This window comes from Caretta caretta, chromosome 17 (genome assembly GCF_965140235.1).
Source record: "Caretta caretta isolate rCarCar2 chromosome 17, rCarCar1.hap1, whole genome shotgun sequence".
Taxonomy (NCBI): Eukaryota; Metazoa; Chordata; order Testudines; family Cheloniidae; genus Caretta; species Caretta caretta.
Genome location: NC_134222.1, coordinates 3,040,809 through 3,063,840, shown reverse-complemented (window position 1 = coordinate 3,063,840; position 23,032 = coordinate 3,040,809). Strand labels below are relative to the sequence as shown.

The following is a 23,032-nucleotide window of genomic DNA, read 5'->3' as shown; positions in this document are numbered from 1 at the left end:
GGTGACACACACCCTGCTCCTTCACACCCTAGACATACATGGCAGCCTCCCTGGGGCCCGGCCTAACTGTGTCAGCTTTCATTGGCCCAGCTTCTGCTGGTGAGAGGGATCAGCTTTGGAGCCCCCCCCCCCCCCAGCTCTTCTGCAGCACTGGGTGTCGCTGGAAAGCTTCTCTCTCACCAGCAGAAGTTGGGTCAATAAAGGCTGTTAGCTGCCCCCCTGGTCTCTCTCACATCCTGCGCCCCGCGCAGCCACCACGCTGCAAACAACGAGGGCAGCCCCATAACTAGGATCCAGTGACGCCCCCCTTAGGGGACCACCCCAGAGGCTGGCAAAACTCAATTGCCCGGGGGCTGCCACTCTCTGGCTCAGGCCGATTTCCAGCGCGGTCCCCCCTGGCGATGTGGGCAGGGGCACAGCTGGCCCCACCCCAGCGGGAGCCGCCCTCGCAGAAAGGGGCCAAGCTGTGGTGGGAGGGCAGGGCCAGGAGGGGATCTCACACCCGAGCGCTCCAGCAAGGAGGCTCCCCCGCAGGACAGCGATCGAGAGCAGGGCAGGGCAGCCCTGCCTGGGGCGGAGCAGCGGGACCCCTCCGGCTGGCCGGGCTACAGCGCTTTGCCCAGCCTCCGCAGCCCGAGCGCCCCGCGGGGCAGCTGCCCGCTGCCTTGCCCGCCCCGCCCGCCGGGCATGGCGATCTAGCCGGGCGCAGGAGCGAGCCGCGAGCCATGGCCAGCAAGAGCGAGGCGCAGTTCGAGAAGGCGCTGGGGGGCCCGGCCCTGCCCGCGGGCTGCCAGGAGACGGAGCAGCTGCTCTTCGCCAGCGAGGGCAAGGGCGAGAAGGGGGTCCGGGGCTCCAAGTCCTTCTCGGGGACCCTGGCCAGCGACAAGTCGCTGGAGACGGAGCAGAACGGCCACAGCCTGCCCTACAAGGCTGTGTCCGCCGGGCACCTGGAGGCGGCCCCGCACTCGCCCTCCCGGATCAGCCTGGGGCGGGCATCCTCCACCGCCACCACCAGTGCCCAGGAGCAGGGCCGGCCGCTGGATTATCTGGTGCTGGCCATCTTCTCCTGCTTCTGCCCCGTCTGGCCCATCAACATCGTGGCCTTGGTCTTTTCCATCATGGTAAGTGCTGAACGCCCGCCCGGGGGGTCCTGGGGCGCCCAGACCCCCCCCCCACTCCTCTCCGGGGTCCTGGGGCGCCCAGACCCCCCCCCCCGCCTCTCCGGGATCCTGGGACGCCCAGACACCCCCCCACACACACTCCTCTCCGGGGTCCTGGGACGCCCAGACACCCCCCCCCCACTCCTCTCCGGGGTCCTGGGGCGCCCAGACCCCCCCCACTCCTCTCCGGGGTCCTGGGGCGCCCAGACCCCCCCCCACACTCCTCTCCGGGGTCCTGGGGCGCCCAGACACCCCCCCCCCACACTCCTCTCCGGGGTCCTGGGACGCCCAGACACCCCCCCACACACACTCCTCTCCGGGGTCCTGGGGCGCCCAGACCCCCCCCCACACTCCTCTCCGGGGTCCTGGGGCGCCCAGACACCCCCCCCCCCCACTCCTCTCCGGGGTCCTGGGACGCCCAGACACCCCCCCCACACACTCCTCTCCGGGGTCCTGGGGCGCCAGCCACCATCTCTGCCCCCCCGCCCCACAAGCTTGAGGGGACGCTTCTAAACTCCGCGCCCCGCTTTTCCCTTCCAACCGAGCGCGCTGCGCCCAGCAGCCCGGGCTGGACAAGCCGCTGGGGCGATGCGCTGGCTGCCGCGCCCTGGCTGCACGGACCGGGCACTTCCCCTGCGCGCCTCGGAGAGGGGAGCCCCGGCGGCCCCCCGGCACTGCCCGGCCTCGGGGCGCTTCCCTCCCCGGCACTCGGCAAAACCAGCAGGACCCCGCGCCCGGCCCCTCCCGGGGCGGCTCCCGCGGTGCCTCCCCGGCCACCCCGCCTGCGGATGCGCCACACGCGGCTAGCTGCGTCCCGCTGGGCAGTGCCGGGGGCAGAGGCCGGCAGCGCGGGGCTAGGGGTTGTTCAGCCCGGGGAGGCTCTAAGGAACTTGGCTAGCGGGGGAGGCGGAGCCCCACGGGGCCGCCAGCGGGCCCGGCCCCAGAGCTCGGAGCGGGACAAGCCTCTCTCTGGACCCCAGGGATGGACGCTCTGGGGCTGGGGAGGGGGCAGGCGGCAGAAGGGAACCCGTCGCTGTCTGAAGGGGGGGTCACAGCACCCCCTGGAAGGAGGTCGGCCCCTTCCCACAACCGCTCCCCCCAAGTGCGGCTGGGCTGGGGTGCCCTGGTCAGGGCTGGGCAGGCTGAGGGCCCCACCTGGGGCAGGCCCTGCTGCTGAAGCAGGAGTAGCCGCAGGCTGACTGGGGGTGCCCTGGCTGGGGATGTCCCTTAGCCAGGGTTCCCCAGCTACAGACCCGAAGGGAACCTGGAATCCTTTGTATCCTGCCCAGTTCAGAACAGTTTGTTCCCCCGGAGCTGGGGGTGCCTCCGGGAAGGGGCAGGGTGTGTGTGTGTGTGTGTATTTGGGGGGGAGAAATGCAAGGGACTCAGGGACACACAAACCTCCCCAGGGCTAAACCATCCTGGAGCCCAGGCTAGAGCCCTGCCGAAGCACGCTGGCTGTGCGGAAAGCAGAGAAGGGTAAGAGAATCCAGGCAGGCCCAGGCTCCCACAGAGGAGCAGCAGTGGGAGGGCAGAGAATGGGACAGTGATTTGAGGTAGGGCCCGAGGGACGAAGAGCAAGCCAGGACCCCTTTCAAACCAGCTTTGCTAGTTCACTCAGCATCTGAAAACAGCCGGGGAGAGTTCCATACCAGCTTCCTCTGCAGCTGGAGGAGTTAGAAAAAGCAAGTTCTTTTAAAAGAAGAATTAAAAAAAAAGGCTGACAGGATATAGTGGTGGCTTGATGAGCCCCTGGGAGCAGGGTCCGTTCATTCCTCACCCTAGGTGACACAGAAAGGTGGCAGAGCATGACCCGCGTCCATTCCAGGTGGGCCTTGGGGACAGTGCTGCTGAGACTGGTCATGCTTTCCACCCACGAGGGGCAGTGAACTAGCGCTGGAAGGGCAGGGGCAAGGATTCAGTCACAGTCAGGACAAAAACCACAGGGCCAGCTGTTGTGCTCACCGACAGGGGACCCAGGGGCTGTTTGTCCTACATCTAGGGTCTAGATTTGGCTCAGGCAGGCTTGAGATCAGTTTGTTTCAATGGATTTGTGCTGTCTTCCCACCAACTAGCCATGTCAGGCCAATGCTCTGGGCTTACAGCCTGCATGTTCAGAGAAGACCACTGAAAATCCACAAGTCATTCCTCCCCATAGCGTCGGCTTTGCGGCTACGGCGACATTTCTCCACTAAAAGAAGCCCATCCCAAACCAAAGCCTTTCTGGAAAATATCGACTTACGGACGATGCCTGATCCCCCTCCACCAACCAGTTCCAACTAACGCCGACACCAGTAAGGAAGCACTGGGAAGACATGACGCCCACAGCCTTTTACTGTCGTGTTCATGACCCCTTCTACCCCATCTGCTTCGCAGGGCAGGGGGTGTGTGCCTTCAGGGGTCTGGCTACCACCAGCAGAGTGGGGTCCTGGTTGTTATTTAATAGGTCTAATAGTATAGTAACAACAATAATAATTCTCACACCTGGTCTTTCCTCCCGTCTGTTTGTTAGCTGCTGTGTGGCCGAGTTACCAGAGCAGAATCAGAGCTCCAGCAGTTTCTGTTCAAGTGCTGAGAGATTAAACAGGAGCCTTTTGTTCAAATAACTATAGAATAAAAGTGGCCCATTGTTTTCCTTCCTTTATTTTTTTTTCTCAACTCCTCCCACGTGGCTTTCCCCAGGAGAACGCTGCCAAGCAGCATGGAGCCTGGCCTACGGACCAGAGGCGGGCCGGGAGCACATTCTGTTTTATGAATGCCTACTTTGTTCTTCCAGTGCATCTTTCAGTTGAAGCTCTAAAAGGCTCTTTGAAACATTAACTCTTGAAGCACCATGCTGCCCAGGGAGTTAAGTCAGTATCTTCTCCCCTGAATACTCAGCACCCGCAGAGCTTCTGAATCAGCAACTCATTAATCCTCATCTACACACCCTCTGAAGTAGGGAAGTACATTATCCCCCTGACCCAGAGAGAAAGTGATACCCAGCGACTTTGGCAGAGCTGGGACTAGAACCCAGGAGGCTTTATGCCTGATCTCTTACACTAAGCACTAGTCCAGATTGCCTCCAACAAGGTCAGTTTAGGGATTTTACTGGTAAATAACAACAATCCCTAAAACTGAAAAGAGCCTATTTCCTCCTGCTCCACAAACAGCCAAACTTACCCCCCAAAATAGAAAGTGGGACTTCATCAGTCCCTTTCTATGGCTTCCCGGGCCAGTTTCTGGGCTCAGGTATTTCTGGGCTCAAGGAGCTGATGACATCTGGAGCTCTTCACGGAGACTGATGCAATTCCCACATTCCAAGGCAGAATTAGCCAGTGTGAGAACAGGGCAGAGCATAGCTAACAATTCTCCCGCCCCTCCCTGCACGCGGGTGGCTCAACACGCACACCTTGGGTTCCAATTCGCACCGCCCCAATTAGTCTGGAGGAAAGAACCACCCATGGGCCCCTTTTATCCTTTTAATTGTGCAATACGGGCAAATCTCCCCTTTGAAAAATCAGCTCAGGGAAGGCAGCAGCCCCAGAGCTCCAGCACGCTGCTTACTGCACAGAAACGCACCGCGGGGAACGTGCAGGCAGCGGTTCCCCAGAAGCCGATCAAGATGTAGAGAGGGACGTGGTGTCAGGCACTAGAGACAAGCCTTCCGCAGAGACAGGCCTCCGTCTGGAAGAGGAAGCGGGCTCTTTGCAGAAGCCAGCTGGCGTCAGTTGCGCAGTGGAGAGCCTGCTTAGCCAGGATGTGGGCGAAGATGGACTCACCTCATTTGGCTCTGTGGGATAGTGGAGTCTTGCTCCACACACTCAGCCATGAGCCACTTAACTCCCAGGTATCCCTCCGCCGGCTGAGCCTTGTGTAAAGTAGCTCCACACTCTTCCTTCTGGGTTCCTCAGCAGTTCTATGCGGCGGTGATGGGGCTCAGATGTCAAACACCCGCCCCGTTGGAGTGGGGGAGGAACCGAAGAGGAAAGTTAGGAAGTTGCCCATCCCTAGACATAAGTGCAATGGGGCGTATGTACCTTGGTACGTGCAAGGGACGCAGGAACATATCACAGCCAAACACTCCTCGTCTGCTGAGGAGCGTTGTCCCAGCCAGAGGGAGCACGGTGGATGGCGCTGCATCCGGCATCACGTAGTGAAGTGCCCAGATCTGGGTTCAGTCCTGAGGGAGGAGAAGACTGCTCAGCATGGAGAGCTCACGTTCAGTATAGCCCTGGTACAAGCAGGCACAGTTCCCGGTGGCTTCAATGGAAGTTTCACTGGCTTTCGTGAGGGATGAATTGGCTCGCTGTGGCCAGCGAGGTGTGAACACCCAGATGTTTGCTTGATCAAGCACATAAAACTTGGCTGAGCACATGTCCAGCAGGGCTAGAGATACTCCTGAGGCCGTTCTGCACCTAAAAATTCTGCGCACAATATTTTAAAATTCTGCACGTTTTATTTGTCAATAACTAAATGCAGAGGCTCCAGCATGGCAGTGGGGAGCACAGGCCACTGGCTGCACGAAGGTGGGAGATCACCCTGCAGCTTCCCCACCCCGGGGACACAGACTCAGCGGTGAGGCTGCACCCGACCTGACACAGCACCAAGGCCTGGGCCTGCCCCAGAAACTCCCTGGGGCCCTGCCCGCCTGCGCCAGGTGTGGGTGGGCAGGCTCAACCAGGCAGGTCCAAGTGTGGAGGGGCTCAGTGTGGGGGAGATCCGGTGTGGGGTGCAAGGATTCTGTGTCGGACAATCTGGGGGCAGGCAGCTCAGCAGGGGGTCTAGGTGTGGGGGGATCTGGATGCACAGGGGCTCGTTGGGGGGGGTTCCAGGTGCAGGGGCAATTGGACACTGCAGGGCTTTCCAGGTGAAGGTGGTTGGGGCTCAGCGGAGGAGTCTGGGTGTGGGGGTCTCAGCAGGGGGGTCTGGGGCTGTGGGGCTTGGTGGGGTGGGGGGTCATTGGCATGGAGGTTTGGATGTGAGGGCTCGGTGGTGCGGGGGGGGGTCATCAGGGTGGGGGTTTGAGTGCAGAGAGCTCAGTGCGGGGTGGTCTGGGTGCAGGGGTGGGGGTCCAGAGGCAGGGGGTCTGGGTGCAAGGGGCTCCAGATGCAGAGGTTGAGATTCAATGGGGTGGGGTTTGGGTATGGAGGGCTAGGAGGGGTTCTGGGTGTACAGGGTGAGGCTTGGCAGTGGTGTCTGAGTATGGGAGATTCGGATGCACAGGGGTTGGGTGGATGGGGGAGCAGCTCCCCATACAGTGACCCCTTCCCCCCCCAACACAGCAGAGGAGCAATGGGGGCAAGAAGCAGGGGAGGATGCTGAGCTTCCTGCAGCTGGGGGAGGTTTCTGGGGGTGGGTCTGTCACAGCTCCAGCCACTCCTTATAGGGGAAGAAGTTGTCCCATCTTCTTTTGCCTCCAGCCCAGCCGGGACTAGCAGCCAATCCCAGCTCAGGGTTAGAGCCACTAGCTGGGGTGTCCCCAGCCCTGCAGTGATTTACCTCTCTGCTGGCTGCTCTGGGTGCCTGAAACAATGAACCTGCTCTGCTAAGGAGTGGTGCAGGGCTGCTCTTGCAGCTTCCCTTTGCTTCCTTGTCAGAAAGTCGTTTTTCTGCAGGGAAGCAAAGAAATCTGCGGGGGACATAAATTCTGCGTATGTGAAGTGGCACAGAATTCCCCCATGAGTAGCTAGAGATATGGCAAGAACCAGGCTCTCCAGAGGCTTTAGGCACTTGGGACCAGCTCCCCTTGGGGGCATGCTCCAGACTGCTTGCAGCCATAGCGGCAGCTGGCGGACATGCTTACAGCCCGATCATTTTTCTCCAGTTGTTGTGGGGGCTTGCACTCTTATATTTTCCGTGAAGTCAGTGCTTTTTCGCACAAGGCCTCTTCCTAGCACTGAGCAGCAAACAGAGAAGAAAGCATTGAAATGCCTTTGGAGTTAGGCTCATAAATCACCTTTCAAATGCTGCACTCAGGTCCAGCAGGTCCTGTGGTCAGCAGAAACATCATCTGCCCATCTCCCCCTTCCTCTCCCAGAGTGATCTCATGGAATGAGTCACTTCTGGCCTGGCTGCATAGACACCTGAGTGCATCTTTTTCAGTCTCCCTATTTGACAAAGCTGAGGACTGGCTTTGGTGATGCTGATCTGGGCCTGCGTTAATCGGTTTCAGTTCCTTTCAGCCCTCCCATTTCAGAGAGCAGAGCTAACACACACAAATGGAGATGGAACCGTTGGGGACCAGCCTTGCTGCCAATTGCCAGTGCAATGAACTCCCCTCCCACCCCGCCACCCCTTCTACTGGGAACATGCATGAATGAGCATGGACTAAGAGACAGAGAGAGGAAAGGAGAGAATCTTTGCGACAGCTCAGTCGTCCAAAACGGAAGAGCCTGTGTGCATCAGAGCCCAGGCTACAACTGGAAGCACTTAGTCTGCTAGACACACAGAGAGATGCCCCAAGGAACACTCCGGGCTCTCTCTTACCCCCTCTCCTGCTGCTCCTATGGTGCAAACCAACCGTAAGTTTCTCCAAACAAGGGGAAGGCATTCAGGGCCCAATCCTGGGAGAGGCTGCATTGGAAAGAGCAAATGCTCTCTGTTCTTGTTGCCTCATTCAGCCCCTCGCAACAGGATGCAACAAACAGCCCCTGACGTTACACAGTGCTCACTGGTAAAACCCCAGGGATGGTCAGGGCTGGGCTGCTTTTTTCCACTTTAAGGCACTACTCTATGTCTAGAGAGCATCTCCAGGGCCCAGATCTCTTCACACACTACACATAAGAACATAAGAATGACCAGACTGGGTCAGACCAAGAGTCCATCTAGCCCAGTATCCTGTCTTCCAACAGTGGCCAATGCCAGGTGCCCCAGAGGGAATGAACAGAACAGGGAGTCATCCAGTGATCCATCCCGTCACCCATTCCCAGCTTCTGGCAAACACACATGCAGGAAACCTCTTCCCCTTAGCACTAACATGCCGCTCCCTCTGGGCAGAGGTGTGCACAGAGGCTGTTTAACAGCGCACAGCACCACTCAAGTAGCAGGGTCAGAGAAATGAAGACGAATGCCCCAGCCAACTGGAACTACAGAGGGAATACAGTGAGGCTCAGTGCAATTAATGCGCAGCACTTTGTAACTGTAATAAGTGTTATCGTCAGAGAACAACTTGGAAGGATTCCATTGATGATGTTGCTGGTTTTATCTCCTAAAATGTTCCCACTAGCATGTTTCAAAAAGAGTCACATGCTAATTATTTAGTCAACATAAAGTCAAGATTCACAGTGCGTTCCGACACAGTCATTCATCATTTCACAGTGGTTAGTTTTTAACACTAAACTGCCAGCTACAGCCACTCCCACACACTCTGATTAGTCCTCAAGAGGTTCTTACGTTTTAACAAACTTCCTCCCGGCAAACATTGATTAACGGACACAAATTACTCATGTTTTTACGTGGAAAGTGAAATCCACGATGACTGACATTTATCAGTTACAATCAAACCCTTCCATCCCAATGAGTAATATATGGACAGCGATAAATGCTCACAGAACATTCCATGTGAATGCTTGTGTATTTTTCATAACTTTTCAAGAGGAGCTTAGAGAAAAAGGATCCAGAAGCTGTAGTGATGGACTTCACTCCTTGTTTGTGTTTTGTTAGGGAACGTATAGACCAATGCAAGCGTGTTTCTCTGGAGTCCAACATACATCTGTCACGGAGTTCCTGGGCGATGCTCTGGAACTGCTCCCCATGAAGTCAGTCAGGACTCTGGGGTAGTCGCCTTTCTGTGAGCAGCCTGTCTTCAGGACACACAGCTCACACAGCTTCCACCTTCCTGGGTCTGACCTCGGAGCATTCAGCATCCTCTGCCTCTCCGTGCGCTTCCCACAGCGAGTCCGCTCAGGCGGTGCTCCTGGGGAAGCCAGAGGGTCCTGCACCCCAACTTCGCAGTCAGACGTGACTCTCAGCCAGCCAGTAAAACAGAAGGTTTATTAGACGACAGGAACATGGTCTAAAACAGAGCTTGCAGGTGCAGAGAACGGGACCCCTCAGCTGGGTCCATTCTGGGGGGCAGTGAGCCAGACAACCACGTCTGCACTTCACTCCATGTCCCAGCCAGCCCCAAACTGAAAAACCCCTCCAGCCCCTCCTCCTCTGGGCTTTGTTCCTTTCCCGGGCCAGGAGGTCACCTGATTCCTTTGTTCTCCAACCCTTCAGCTCTCACCTTGCAGGGGGGGAAGGGCCCAGGCCATCAGTTGCCAGGAAACAGGGTGTCGGCCATTCTCTGTGTCCAGACTCCTGCACACACATGCCCTCTAGGGCACTGCAATGATCATACACCCTTACCCCACCACCTAGATACTTAAGAACTGCCTAGGGGAAACTGAGGCACCCCCACACTATTCAGAGGAAACATTAAGAACAGTCCCACTTCGTCACAACATCTTCCCCTCCAAATTACACATTTGTTACAAAAATCTGTGCCTTTAAAAATCCCAAATGTTAAAAATCTGTTAACGAACAGTTAAGGGATTCAGCCAGTCCCGCTACTGCCCTATAATCCATCGCACACTGTCATCCCACCTGATTTAATTTTGCCACCTTCTGTTCAGTAATGCAAATAGGCTGTTGGATGCATACTGTTGATTTTAGATATCCTCTATTCCATGTGCAATCCGGCTTCTGAAAGGAAAAAGATCCAGGCTGCGTTAGGTTATGTCGGAGTTCCGTACGTTCTCCTCAAGTGTGCTGGGCTGCTGGAGCAGAAGAATATTTGTCTGACTGGAATTGGAATGACTGATTGATTTGGGTTATGAAATGGGGTGCTTATATGGTGATGTAGGTCTGTGCAGACCTTGCAAGTTGTATTTTAACTGTTTTAAATCTATTGTGTAACAAGTCACATATCTTTGGTCACCACCTTTGTTGTTTTTGTAGCGACTAATGAAGTAACCATTAGTGGTGTTTAGCGACACCGTATATTGGCTACAGAACCTTGGATAGGAAATGGGCTTGGATCGTCTAGTCATTTGTTAGTTTGATTTTTGCATAGATTTTCGCAAACTTTAAGGGTGAATGGTTAGGGTTAGGTGGGATGATCACGCGTGATGCTGGGTTATATGGGGGACTTGCTGGACCTCTTAATGGTTCGTTGCTGGACATTTTCACAAGGGGGGGTTTGTCTGTTTTTTTTAAAGGAGCAGAAGTTGGAAGGAAAGTGTGATCTTTGGACTCTATTGAAACTCATGCTTTCAATCTTACCTCTTTTACCTTTTTGTCTAGAATTCCATCTCCTTTTTAAATGAGTGCAAAAACGTAAATCAGGCTGGTGCACAGCGTCTGTAGGAGGGGAGCCCCACTCTGACAGATCTTCTGAGGTGCCCTAAATCAGGGCTCTCCTCCTGAAGATCCTAGCATGTTCGTGGGAGGGGGCGCATGTGCAGCCAGTTACAGTTGCATAGAATATAATAATAGTAAAAACCCTAGCTCTTATCGGCAGACCTCAAAGCGCTTCCCAGTCTAATGGGTTTATTGTCACACCCCTCGTGTGAGGCGGGGCACTGCTGGTATCCCCCCGTTATAGACGGGGAAGTGAGCACAGGCTGACTCGGCCTTGGCTACGCTTGCGGCAGCATGTTGCGTGTGTGTAGCTACACGTCACAGTGAGCGGCGGGCTGCATTCCATGCGGTGGTGTGTAGGCGCTGGCAGGGGGGAATGGCTCCAGCAGCAGGACACGACACTACTAAAAAGAGCCGTGCTGGGGGAGGAGGCTGTGCTTGGGCATGCAGAGAGCCATCTAGGATTCGGGTGGGTTTGTGTTCTACCTGCCTAAGCTGTGCCTTGCCACCTACTCTGCTGTTTCTACCCGGGCCAGCTGGGCGGGCAGGGTCTGTGCTCTACACGCCCCCGACGCGACTTGCCCCAGGTCACGCAGGTGTCTGTGGCAGAGCAGACGTCTCCAAAGTCCTAGGCCAGCGCCCTAACCACTGGACTGCAATTCCTCCATGTTCCACCATCGGGTGCCGTGGATAATGGAAATGCTTATATTTTACAGCTAGAAAATCCCAAATGTTTAACTTTTGTACTGTTGGTAAAAGCCTGTGAGAGCCTGGCCTCCCTGGCAGAACTCACCTTACTGTCAGTAGGGCCAGAATTTCACCAAAGGCCTCTGCACCCCTTTAACACGTCCCCAAGCCTCCCACACCTCCCAACAAGGGGGACTTTTCTAAACACCAGGCTCTGAAATTCCTTATCTGATTTTTTCTCAATATTTCCCAGAAACAAGAGGCACAAGGTAGGGTTTCAGGGGATTGGTTTGCTTTGGGGAAAGATGGGGTACATACTGAAAACAGGGCTTTCTACTGAGCAGCCAACATCTTCCTTGGCCCTGGAGGTGCCCTCCTGGCTCGCCACTGCACTCGTCGCTCATGCTGAGGCTCCGTGAGTAGCCTGATTGTAGTGACATCTTTGCTGTCCAAGTGCCTGGCCCTCTGCTAAATGCCAAGCCTCTGTTCCTTGCCTAGCATGCCCAGGCCCTGCAGCCGAGAAGCAGGAACTTGGCCCTTGCGCTCTCTTTCAAGCAGCAGTAACCTGGTTCCCTCATCGGGGATGACCCAATTTTGGCCCTCGTGTTTTTCCTTGGAAACCAGATTATTGCTGATTACAAGGGGAAGATAACAAGGAAATTGCTTAATCGGTCACTGATTCTGAAGGCTAAAGCTGCATCTAATTGTACTGTGGGTTACATGTGGTCTGGCTGGTCCTTTGCTTGGCACTCAGGCCTCGGAGCACAGTTAGCAGAGGTGGAGTTCTCTGATCAGCAGCTTTGCAGAGCACAACGTGGTGGTTAAGCAGCCATGAAGGAGACCCCAGGGCGCTAGCCAGAGTACCGTGGGAGCTGCAGGGTGTCCGGCTTTACCGAGACATTGCTCGCCACTGTCCGTGCATTGCTATCCAGTATGGAGCCTTTCCCCACTAGCTCTGGGGTCAATTCCAGGCAGGGACCCAGCTGACAGCTGTTCCCTTGTAGTCGCTGCTCCTCAAGCTCTGGAGGGGGACCTGGAGTTTTAGCGGGGCAGGCAGCCCTCCCGTTCAGCCCCCCAATGACGTCACTCCTCCCGGAGCCTCAGCAGGGGCAGGACACGAGGGAGGCCTGCCCTGCCGCTACCCAGGCTGCAGCTGTTCTGTGCGCGAGCAGAGCAGCTTCTGTGGCTGCCGGGGGTCATCCCTCTCCCGTACGCATGTGCTAGAGGAGCCCCCGGGAAAGCCAGCCAGGGCCACGGCCACTCTGCCACCGGGCAGGGGGGACCAGACTCGGGAGAGGCAGCTCCACAGGAACCATATAACGCCCACCCCCCAGCTCTCTGCCAGCTTCAGACAGTGCTGGGGCCTGTCGTCTCCGAGCTGCCGCTCCCCCTAAAGACGGGAGCTGCTGCAACCTGCTCTACTTATACAAACTAGCTGTACCCTCCAGGCTCCCATTAAGGTGCTACGGCAGGCCGGTAGTGGGACAAAGCTGGGGTGGGACGAGGCAGCCCCCATTCAATCTCTGTGCAGCCTTTATGAATGATCCCTATAGAGGAGTTTCCAGGCACCTCCCCGTGACTCCCCCCACCCCTGCTGTACCCTGGGAACCAGCAGGTTTAGTTACAAGGCAGGGGCCGCCCTCTAGCAGACCGCATTCAGAAATCAATCAAGCAGCAGAGTGGAGAAGCTGGGGTGGCCATTCCCTCCCTCCCTGCTGCCAGCACAGGAGCAACCATCACTGCAGGCAGAGTTCATACAGCGCACAGCTGCTGCGTGGCCCGGGAAGGTCAGCACAGAGATGTAGAGTCCAGCAGAGAGGCAGAGTGCTGGAGCATACTCCAAAGCAGTGGTTTCCAACCCTTTTTCGTTTGCAGACATCTACAACATTTCGAATAGAGGTGCAACCCCCTTTGGAAATCTTAGATAGTCTCTGGCATCCCAGGTCTCCACAGACCACAGGCTGAAAACCACTGCTCTAAAGCAAGATGAAACCCAGCAGTTCCCGAGCATTAAGTTAAAGCCCATTCACTGTTCACATGCAGGCAGCACCAGTAACACATAATCTTGCGTCTGTGTGGCAGACCGTCCTCACCAAGGGGTCCCACTCTTCCTTCAGGGTGGGCCTCCAGCCCCGGAGACTGAGCCTCTGGGCTCCTGCCCTCCTGCTTTACACCGGGAGCTCTGCCCAGGAAGTCCAACTGAAGCAGGCTGCTAGTGAGAGATGTGTACGCTCTGCAGGGACCAGTGTGCCCCCACAAGGATTTCCAGTGACACTGAGGAGCCTTGTGAGAACACAGCTAGGTTTCTTAGGCAGCTGGGACACAGTGTCGGACGTCCTTCGGTTAGCACAGAGAAATAAAGGTTAAGACATAGTCCATCTGGCCAAGCCAGAGCAACCCGCAAGTCAACCTGCTCTGGCCTCCATTCCAGGCTCTCTCTGGCCCCTTTCTCAGGCCAAGGTGAGAGCGGCTGGGCCTCTCCCCAAAGTCAACCATTATCCCCTTCCTGTCACCTCTCAGTCCTTACTTCTCAAGATGGCCTCTGCTCAGCTCCCCTGCCAAGGGAAGGGGAAACCTCCTGCCTCTGGCTTATTGGGGGCTAGGTGTTAGTGTTCTGGCCACTGAGGTTTTCACTGTCTTCATGGACTTTCCACTGATAGGAGTCAACCCCGGCCTGTCTTTTAATGACCTGTTTGGTCCACCCTGCTAGCTAGGTGACACCCTTGCCACGTCTCCTGCGCTGCCCCAAGCGCACTCTTCATTCTTTCGCACCCACTGGTTAGCAATGCAACATACAAGGGGAAACTGAGGCACAGAGAGGCATCCAAAATATTACAAAAATTTCCCACTTTGGCCCACCTTGCACAGCTGCAGTGTAGGCGGCAGAGACAGTGCACGGCTATGGAGACTGCAGTCTGCTGCTCCTCTCTCAGCAGCAGGAAGTGGGGGTGGGGTTAAACCCAGGTGTGTGTTTTCAGTTATGTAAATTTCTGGAGGGTGGTGACTGTGATTCCCTTAGAGGTGGCCCCTAAGTGCAAGGCCCCACTGTCCCAGAGTTGTCTAAGCGAATCACATTGGGGATTGAAGCTCCTAAAAACACAGGACCCTTCCCTTTGAATCAAAGCAGAATCTCCGCTGGCTGTGGTCATGTTAAGCCTCTTAGCCCCTATGGGCTGTATTTGTTAGACACACACCTAGACAATTACACACCTCCCTTGCTCTGGTCTAACTTCCGTCCTGTGCAGAGGAGCAGAACACACATGCCAGCCAGGACTTTTCAGGGCAGTTCAGCTTCAGAAGCTACTGAAGACTGCTGACAAACTTGGATTGCAAGTCAGGACACTCACACCAGGTGATCCTAATGCAGTTGTCTAGACGCAGCTGCGAACAGAGCAGCTCCCCTTTTGCATGGGTTAAGGCTGGTGACAGACACAAAGCAGCCCCTGAGCTGGAACCACAAGCACTGACAAGCGCTTGTTTGTGTCTTCCTTTCTGCCAGTCAAGGAACAGCGGACAGCAGGGGGACATGGATGGGGCTCGGCGACTCGGGCGCATGGCCAGGTTGCTCAGCATAGTCTCCATTGTCCTGGGACTCCTCATCATTGTGCTGTACTGTTCGCTCAATTTCACAGGTAATGCCTCTTTCCCTCTTCCCCCACTGGCCAGCTGGCGCACGAGCACCATGGCACCTCCGCGCCTGGGCCCACACTAGAGAATCTACCGGCTAGGCCCTAGCAGCACACCTGAAAAACACAGTGTGCCCACATGCAAGGGACACGTCCGTGTGTGAAATACCACGAGGATGAGACTGCAGGGCTAAATACCAATCTAGCCTGAATGTTTCTGTGCCATTGTGGACAGTACAGGCTGAAATAGCTCGGACAGCCATCCCACAATGCACCGGTGGCCCTGTGAAAAACCCCAGAATCCCCTGGGAGATGTGCTGGAAATTGGAGAAATGCATTGTAACAAACAGCTTAGAACCTACTTTCTCCACCTGTGGGCTGCACCCAGGTTTCAGTGGTTGTAAACACCTTCTCTTGTGCCTGCAGAGAGGGGGAGCCCACAATTTTAGGGGGGTTGTAACATGAGGGCATGGTCTGGGAAAGATGGGGACCAATGGTTTAGAAGAACGGAAGCATGTACCTGAGGCAGAAGTGCAGCGATTCAGACATGAATCTGCATTCTTGGAGATCCAGCCCAAAGTGCTTCCAAACAAACCAATCCACAGAGTCAGCACCATTTATACCACTGCTGTGCTAGGTCACAGGTGTGCTGACCTCACAACACTTCAACTCCCCCAAGGACCGAGCTGGCCTCAGTGGAACCACACAAGAGCGGGAGGGGACGTAACTTAATTTGTAGAGGCCGTACTAAGACTCTCTTTATTTCACAGTTTTTCAGAAGACCAATTAGCACGAAAATACCTGGAAGAAGAGGAAGACGTCTTTCCTTCCCAGGGTTTTAATATTACCCTTGCAGCAACCATGTTACAATTTAGAAGGGCGGCCGGAGGAAACATCTCTTCTGGAGCGTCGTCCAAGGGAGTGCATGCATTTATTTCACAGCCTGTTGGAAAATGATTTCATACCAAACAAAATGACTGGATAACACAGCAGCTCGACAAGGACTGGGAAAGAGGTTCAAATCCCAAGGAGAGGTGGAATGGAGGGAGATCCGCTACCGCACTCCTGATCAGTAACAAAGATGGTGGGTGGGAGGGAGAGTATGACAAAAAGGGGACAAGAGGAGAACTTCATGAATGAGGTTTATTTAAAGAACCTGAAATTTAAATTTTTTTAAAAAGGAGAGAACAGGACGTTTTGAGGAACCTTCTTTACAATTTTGGGACAAATCCTGTTTTTTGTATCGACAAATTCTCCATCTCTACGAAAAAGCTCAAACTGCCATCGGGAGATTAAATCAATTCAGTGAGGGAGAAAGGAGAGCGCCACTACAGGGGGACATCACATGCACCTTTCTGCAGCTCTGGCCAAAACCACAGCGAAAGGTGGAGGATCTGGTGGGGGGGATTTTGTATTTTTGATTGGGGGGGGGGAAGCTAACGACCATTTGCATGCCTCTGGGAACGTCCTGCTCCATGTCTGTTTGTACAAAGCTCTTCCGTCATTCCAAAGCATCCCAGAGCTGGGAGAGCAGGGATTCTGCTGCATGAGGAATGCCAGCTTAGCAGGAGAGTCCCCCGCACCCCAACCCCACACTGGGGCTTTTATGGTAGGAACTGTCTCTTCTCTTCGGAACAATCCATTTCTACCTCTCTGCACCCCAGTGAGGTAACGTTTGTGCAGGCGGGAATCTGAGGCAGCAGCGGTGCCCAGGACCGGAGAGCAGATTCTGTCCACTTGAGCATTTATACCATGTCCATCATGGCTGGAGCAAAGGCCTAACCCAGAGCCCGTCACAGTCACTACAAAGACACCTACTGGCCTGGGGGGTAAATTTCAAAGGCCCCACAGGGAGTCTCTCATTGCACCCTCGCTCCCCTTTGACAATCCTCCCAAATGCCTGTTTTAGCCCCTCTTCAGCTGTAACCACCCACGCAGCTTGGCTCAGCTCCATGAAAGGTCAGTTTTTAAGTGCGTTACATACAAATGACAGACTTCTGCTCGGCAGGGTTCAAAATCTTTGTCCATGGCCTTCCCATCACCTTCCACAACACGTGTTTCACTGCTTAGCTTTTCCCAGCAGCTCAGGGCCTGGGATTTTCCTCACAGTCCGTTCCCTGGCCTCACGCCATACTTCATCACCTCTGACTCTGTCCGGGCTGGGTTTTGTTGCTTTTAGTACACAACGTTCTGCTGCCCGCCTTGTGTGACACTTCCTCGCTTGAGGTTTTATCCAGGTTTTGTTGATGGCTTTGTGCCAGCTGACCCCCCGATCTCCGATTGGTGCTGTTTGCAAACTCACCAATGGGGGTTATACGAGAGCTGCAGTTGGGCACACTTTGACCACTCCATCATCCACATTTTACAAGCCGGTACCCAGCCACACCCTTGACTGCTCTGCGAACGCTGGCATTCCCAAGCCTCAGCAGAGTAACACACTTCTCCTCCCTCACACCCCTAGTAGCAATTTTGAGTCTCTTGGGAAGCTCTGAACCAAACCCGCTGGCAGTTAGCTGAGAGAATTCCCTTGCCACCCATTTCTGTGCTCCTCATTAATATGTTTTCTTTTGCTAGGCTGGCTCAGAAGCTCGGTGACAGTAACACAGAATTCCCTGGGTACACTAGGAACATGCTTCTCCGGCTAGAAGCAATTCTTAGGATGCAGAACCATTTGACTTTTTGCTACATTACCCTGCTTTCCCGTGCTATGTTTTCCCGCATCTCCAGGCTTCAGTTCCTGTCTCCAGCACTCGATTAGAAACTACCAACTTCTAGAACACAGCCCAACTCTTTTGCAACATCCCTCTTGTTATCTGACTTTGAGTGTTTGGCACTTAGGGAGAGCTCCGTGAGTTTAAGCAAGGAGGGAGCTGAGGGACAGTAGCTTATTGCACTCAAGTATGTTTTGATTTCCCTTTTCACATTTCATGCAGAATAGGTTCTCGCTGAGCAATGCCCGATGCACGAGGTGTAAACTCACAGTGTCTGAGACATCCAGCTGCCTCAGGCAGCCAGATACTTTGTCCAGCAACTCATCAGAAACCCTTGGTTGGCCACTTAACAGGACTGCACGTGGTATTCATTTCCCATGCAGATCCCCATAATCAGCACATACAGTTCACAGAACGTGCCTTTCAGGTTCATTATCTCCTTTCTGACTTGCATAATGACACGGCTTCCTCTTCAGGCATCTTCCTGTCCTTTGCTCCCTGGCCCAACCCACTTGTAACTGACAAATTGCATTTTGGGAGTGCTTAGAAATTACAACAAAAAGAGCCTTCTGGAATGGGAATAGGTGACACTGAAGGAAAACTGCAGTAATGAGTTACAATCCCTTGCAACCAAGTATTTATTAAATAAGAATTTACATGATACTTTATAATTATATAGCACCTCCCCTCGAGGAGCGTGAAGTGCTTGGCAAAATTAACTAACTAACCCTCAACTCCCATGTGAGGTAGGTAAGTATAACACTATCCTTATTGTACAGATGGAAAAATTATGGTATAGGAAAGTTAAATGACTTGCTAAAGGAGACAGACTGTAACAGAGCTAAGAAGAGAAACTAGTTATCCTGTCTCCCAGTCCCCAGAAGACCATCCTCCCTCTCAATTTAAGTATATAAAACAATATATATTTTCTTGGTATGGATTTTACACACACTGCACTTTCAAAAGGGAAGGTGGATCCTTAACCATGAATGGTCCCCCATGGGCAGCTGCCATTTTAAAGATCCTCTACAGAAGACATTCCTGTCTGACGAAGCGGACTAGGACAGAGAAAGCAGAATTCATCTGAATGCATGAGAAGGCAAGAGCTGCCTTAGAAAGAAAATTGCAGTGATAATTTGTTGCATGCATTCAAATGGGATTTGCTTTCTATCGTACCCTACATCATCAAACTGTCAGGACAACAGCTTCCTGTCTCACTGTTAAATATAATAAAAAAGAAAAATGAAGACACATTCCTTCAGTGATTTACTCTTCTTTCTAATTAGACACAGGATTAGATTTTTTTACACTACTCCACACTTTAAAAGCCATCTCCCTCATTCTCGTCTTGTGCTTAGATCCAGTCAAAAGTCTCCCGAGAGCAGTGCTCTAGTCAATCACAATCATAGCATGTAGCCACAATCCATGAAAGCATGGCAGTCGGGGAAGAGCACCAATACACTAATGCACCACGTTGCGGTTAAGTGGCTTCCTTTGCTCAATATATCCATTCACATACTTTGTTGCCCTACCCTAAACGCCTCCTCTCCCACCTTGGGATTTACAGATTTCAAATGCTGTTACTCAGTGATGCCCCATCCTTCGTCACCATTTAGCTATACTCTGTGTACACATCAATATATTTTTCTCAGAAATTTCCCCTTAATAGTTCCTGAATTCTTTCCAGTTTCAGGATTTATCGGTTGCTGAGGAGTAATGATGGTTGAACCTAAAACTGTTCAAAATTTCCACTTGGATAAGGGCTGGGAGTGTCAGGAGAGCGGTTCTCTGGGGAAAGGTCCTGTCCTTCCTGCTAACAGTGTAGCCAGAATAGTCCCGCGCACGGTACAGAGGTTTGAGTGGGGTTCAGTACGAGTTTGTACTTAACGAGAAGCACTTGGCTCATCCCTATACCGGAGGCCCTGGAGCTGTATGCAGTAGCATAGAAGCAGGCTCCTTGGTATTTTCTAGTGAGGGATTCTCCTCCCCGCTCTGCAGCATGATGCTTCTGCATTTGCAGCCCAGAATTGTATGGACTTTTCGGCCACACTCTCTCATAGCAAGCTGCTATCCATTTTGCTGTTTGCTGTCACTCATGGGTCATTTAGCATTTCCGTTTTCCTCCTCCCATCGGATTTTTGTTTTGGTGCAGTTTCCCCCTCCCCCGACATATTAGCTTGCATTTGTTCAGGAAGAATCTCTTTTTCAACCCCTATTTCTCACTATTTTCCTGCCCTGACTCATGTCACAACAGTGCATGATGGCGTCATGCCCAAGACACTGCTAAGTATCCTTCCTCCTTCCCTTAATATCTGCATCACAAAGTGTGGCCGCAGGGAATTACAAGGACCTACATACTTTGAGGACTTAAACCAACAATGGGAAAAAAACAAAATATTCTCAGGCATGCTGAGATGTATTGCTGCTGATTTAAGAATGATCTAGTTCGCCAGAGTGGTTGAGTACAATCCACCTTGTTTTCTGCATCCAATCACCACTGACTCACTAGTTCCACTGAGTTCATATAACAGAGGAAGAGGATCACACACTAGGTAGATTTGCCCCCTGCACACCCACCCTTGTGACTCTGCTCTTTGTTAACTTGCTACTGCCCCAGCCTCAGCGCACACACCTGGCACAGTTACAGGTGTCCGGGCTACGAAATCCTCAGGGTTTGGTCAGTTTTGCCCTGCAGTACAGTCTTTAATTTCGCACGCAAAATTCAAACCCAGCCTACATTAAGAGAAGCTCCCTGCTCCAGACGTCATTGCTTGAATCCACATGAAGCCCAGAGGGTGGAGGCAGAAGAAACGAATGGAGCCGTGGAAATCCAGTCTCACCTGCTGTTGGGAAGAGGCAGTAGGATGGGAGAGGTCTGGAGAGGCTGGAAGGAGGGAAGAACGGGTATAAACTTGAATTCAGGGAGGACTCGAGAGTGCAGGCCCAGGGAGTGACTGACAAGTGTGAAGTTAAACTGCTTCTGTCAGAGTACCAACATATCTGCAGGGGGTGGGGATCTACATATCTCTGCTCCTGGTGCTCCTGGGCTCCAGCTTATAGGCATGTCACGGAAACCCCTGTTGGTCCCAGGGATGCTAAGAGGAAGGTAATAGCTCACTGTGAGGCCCAGTGCAACTGAGCAGAGAAGCTCTCGGTTTTGTGTCAGTGTGCTGTAAGGCCCCCGCACCAGCTGCTTAAAAAGGGCTGAGAACTCATGTACTAGGCAACTTGGTTACAGTTACTCGTTCACTGTCAGTTTCACAGACAGATTCTGCAGGAGAGGCGGGATGGATTGTAGCACAAACAAAAGGAAGAAAGAGACAAAATTCCCGATGTGAAATTTGGTCCTGTGAAGTGAGGAGTTGAAAATGGAAGAGCCCCAGTGACCGGGTTAGTGAGTCCAGCCCTAGTCCTGGAGTGTCAGACACCTGGCGAGGAGAGCACTGGATTCCACGTTTAATTATGGTCTGTTGGCCGGCATCTGAATTCAGGACTTTATACCCTCAGATCCACAGCAGGCTCCTCACTGACGACACTGGGAAGTTTGCATGAAGATCAGTCTTCATGTGATGAACTATCCACATTCCCCTTATTGTCTCATTCACTGTCACTCCGGGGGTGTGTGTGTGATCTGCCCCCCTTTAGGCCATTGCTCTTTCTGCTCTGCGCTTTAATTTCTTCCCATCTATCCTCTCTCTGCTTCATTCCTCCTCCCTGCCTGTGAAAGTCTGCTCTCTTCTTCCTTCTGCATTTCCATGCCTGCAGCAATTCCCAAGTCCCATGAGCTTCACTCCCACTTTCCTGTTCCAGCCGCTAAACTGCCCAGTAACGGAATGCGTCATGCTGACAATGAAGTGTCATTGCTGGGCTTTACAGTTGATGCTCCAATGAGATTAACAGGGCACAGGGGAGTTCACACCTCGGAGTCATTGGTTTCAGGCTGTCCGCACACTCAGGCAGATGTTGCATCAGGTACCCTTCCCAATGTGAACCAAGTTTATCTGTGGAGCCCGGAGGGCCAGAAAGTTACTTGTTTCTGAAAATTAAAGCTTAGATTCTGAATAATCTGAGTATGTGAGGCTGCCTGCAAAAACAAACAGGTGGGTTCCATTTGGGCCATATATTTGGCATCCTTGCCTTAATCTACGTAAGTTTGGTCCTTACAGCTTTATGGAACCAGTCATGGCTCAATAGTTATGACTGAAATCAGCAAGCCTGCTTTAAGCCCATTTTTGACAAATATATTTGTTTGTTAAAAACACAACCAAGTTTAGCCAAATGCTTGGCCTCAAGCCAAGGCAGAAAAACCTTTTCAAAAAGCTGTAGCAAGTTTTTTCTTCAAATAATTTTTAATTAGCTGGTAATGAAAAATCAAATATCTATATAAATAATCATGACAAGGAACTTGAGAAATGGAAAACACGGTTCACCATGCCAATCTGATCTCATTTCTGAGCAGGGACCCTCTGTTTCAGGGCTTTTTACATGAAGACAAAAAACTGAGAGCCTTTACAATGAAGCCCAGGATGTATCCCCCATTGTCACACTCCCAGGTTCATCCTGTTCTGAAGCCAAACTGTCTGGATCATGCTTTGTACAGGTTTACAGACTGATCCTTACAAATCGCCTTGATGTAACTGGAATTCCAGCTTGGAGCTCCTTTTTGGTGATGTTTCTTTTTCTGCAGGATGCCGTGATGTATCTTATATACTTTCCTTCGTATTTCTTGGCATGAGAACAAACAATAAAATGTAACATGCATGGTCAAATGTGAGCGTGCTTGTTCTGTCTAAATGAGAAAAGAGCCAGTGGGTACCGACATGGAAAGAAAGCTGCAAACCTGGACTTTAGTCCTTGTACCTGGTGATAAAGACGTTGCAGGGAGGAAAACTGAGAGGTAGGGCAGATGGAGGAAAGAAATAATCATAAGGGTCCAACCAGGCTAGTATTCTGCCTGTAGAAGTAGGCAACACCCAGTGTTTCTGTGGAAGGTCTGACAGATCTAGCCACTTGTGTAATGCTGTACTTCTGTTTGGGTGCATGAGCAGAGAGAATCATTCCTGCCTGCAGCTCAGAAAGCCACAACAGCTAGTGGTTAAACAGGGAACTGTGAGTCAGGAAGCCGAGGGTCTAATTCCTACCTCTGCTTTGTGGACATTCGGCTGTGTGACCTTGGGCCAGTCTCTCCCAGTCTGGCCTTCAGCTTGTCCTGAAAGTAGGAAGAACATGCTCACTTCCCAGGTGCGTGGAGAGGATACATTAAGAAGTGGTATTCATTGCACTGTGCCCCATAGCAGAACGTTAGCAGGAGGCAGCATGCAAGGAGGGTTGGGGGGTTTAAGTAGCTTTTACTCACTAACACAAATCTCTCCTGTTGGGAGTGGGTGTCAAGAAACTTGCCCTGGAGATACATTTGGAAGGCAGGCAGGGAACTGAGACGTCCCATGGACTAACCCACAGCGAGCTGCTCTCCGCAGCAGAGAGAGAGGAGGAGAAAGAAGCTTTGGGGGGCATGCGCTGGCCC

At 53.0% G+C, this 23,032-nt stretch overlaps 1 protein-coding gene across 1 annotated transcript; it reads left to right on the top strand.

The window, feature by feature from the left end:
* Nucleotides 1-205: 205 nt before the first annotated feature.
* Nucleotides 206-22,277, top strand: TRARG1 (trafficking regulator of GLUT4 (SLC2A4) 1). Its single transcript, XM_048823722.2, has 3 exons — nucleotides 206-1,121; nucleotides 14,671-14,803; nucleotides 15,568-22,277. The coding sequence occupies exons 1-3, from the start codon at nucleotides 402-404 to the stop codon at nucleotides 15,585-15,587; spliced, it is 873 nt and encodes a 290-aa protein (XP_048679679.1). The 5' UTR covers nucleotides 206-401; the 3' UTR covers nucleotides 15,588-22,277.
* The last annotated feature ends 755 nt before the right edge of the window (nucleotides 22,278-23,032 follow it).

Coding starts and splice junctions, on each gene's coding strand:
- TRARG1 (XM_048823722.2), top strand. CDS start 402: ATGTGGGCAGGGGCACAGCTGGCCCCACCCCAGCGGGAGCCGCCCTCG. Junction 1,122..14,670: donor CCTTGGTCTTTTCCATCATG/GTAAGTGCTGAA, acceptor CCTTTCTGCCAG/TCAAGGAACAGCGGACAGCA. Junction 14,804..15,567: donor CTGTTCGCTCAATTTCACAG/GTAATGCCTCTT, acceptor TTTATTTCACAG/TTTTTCAGAAGACCAATTAG.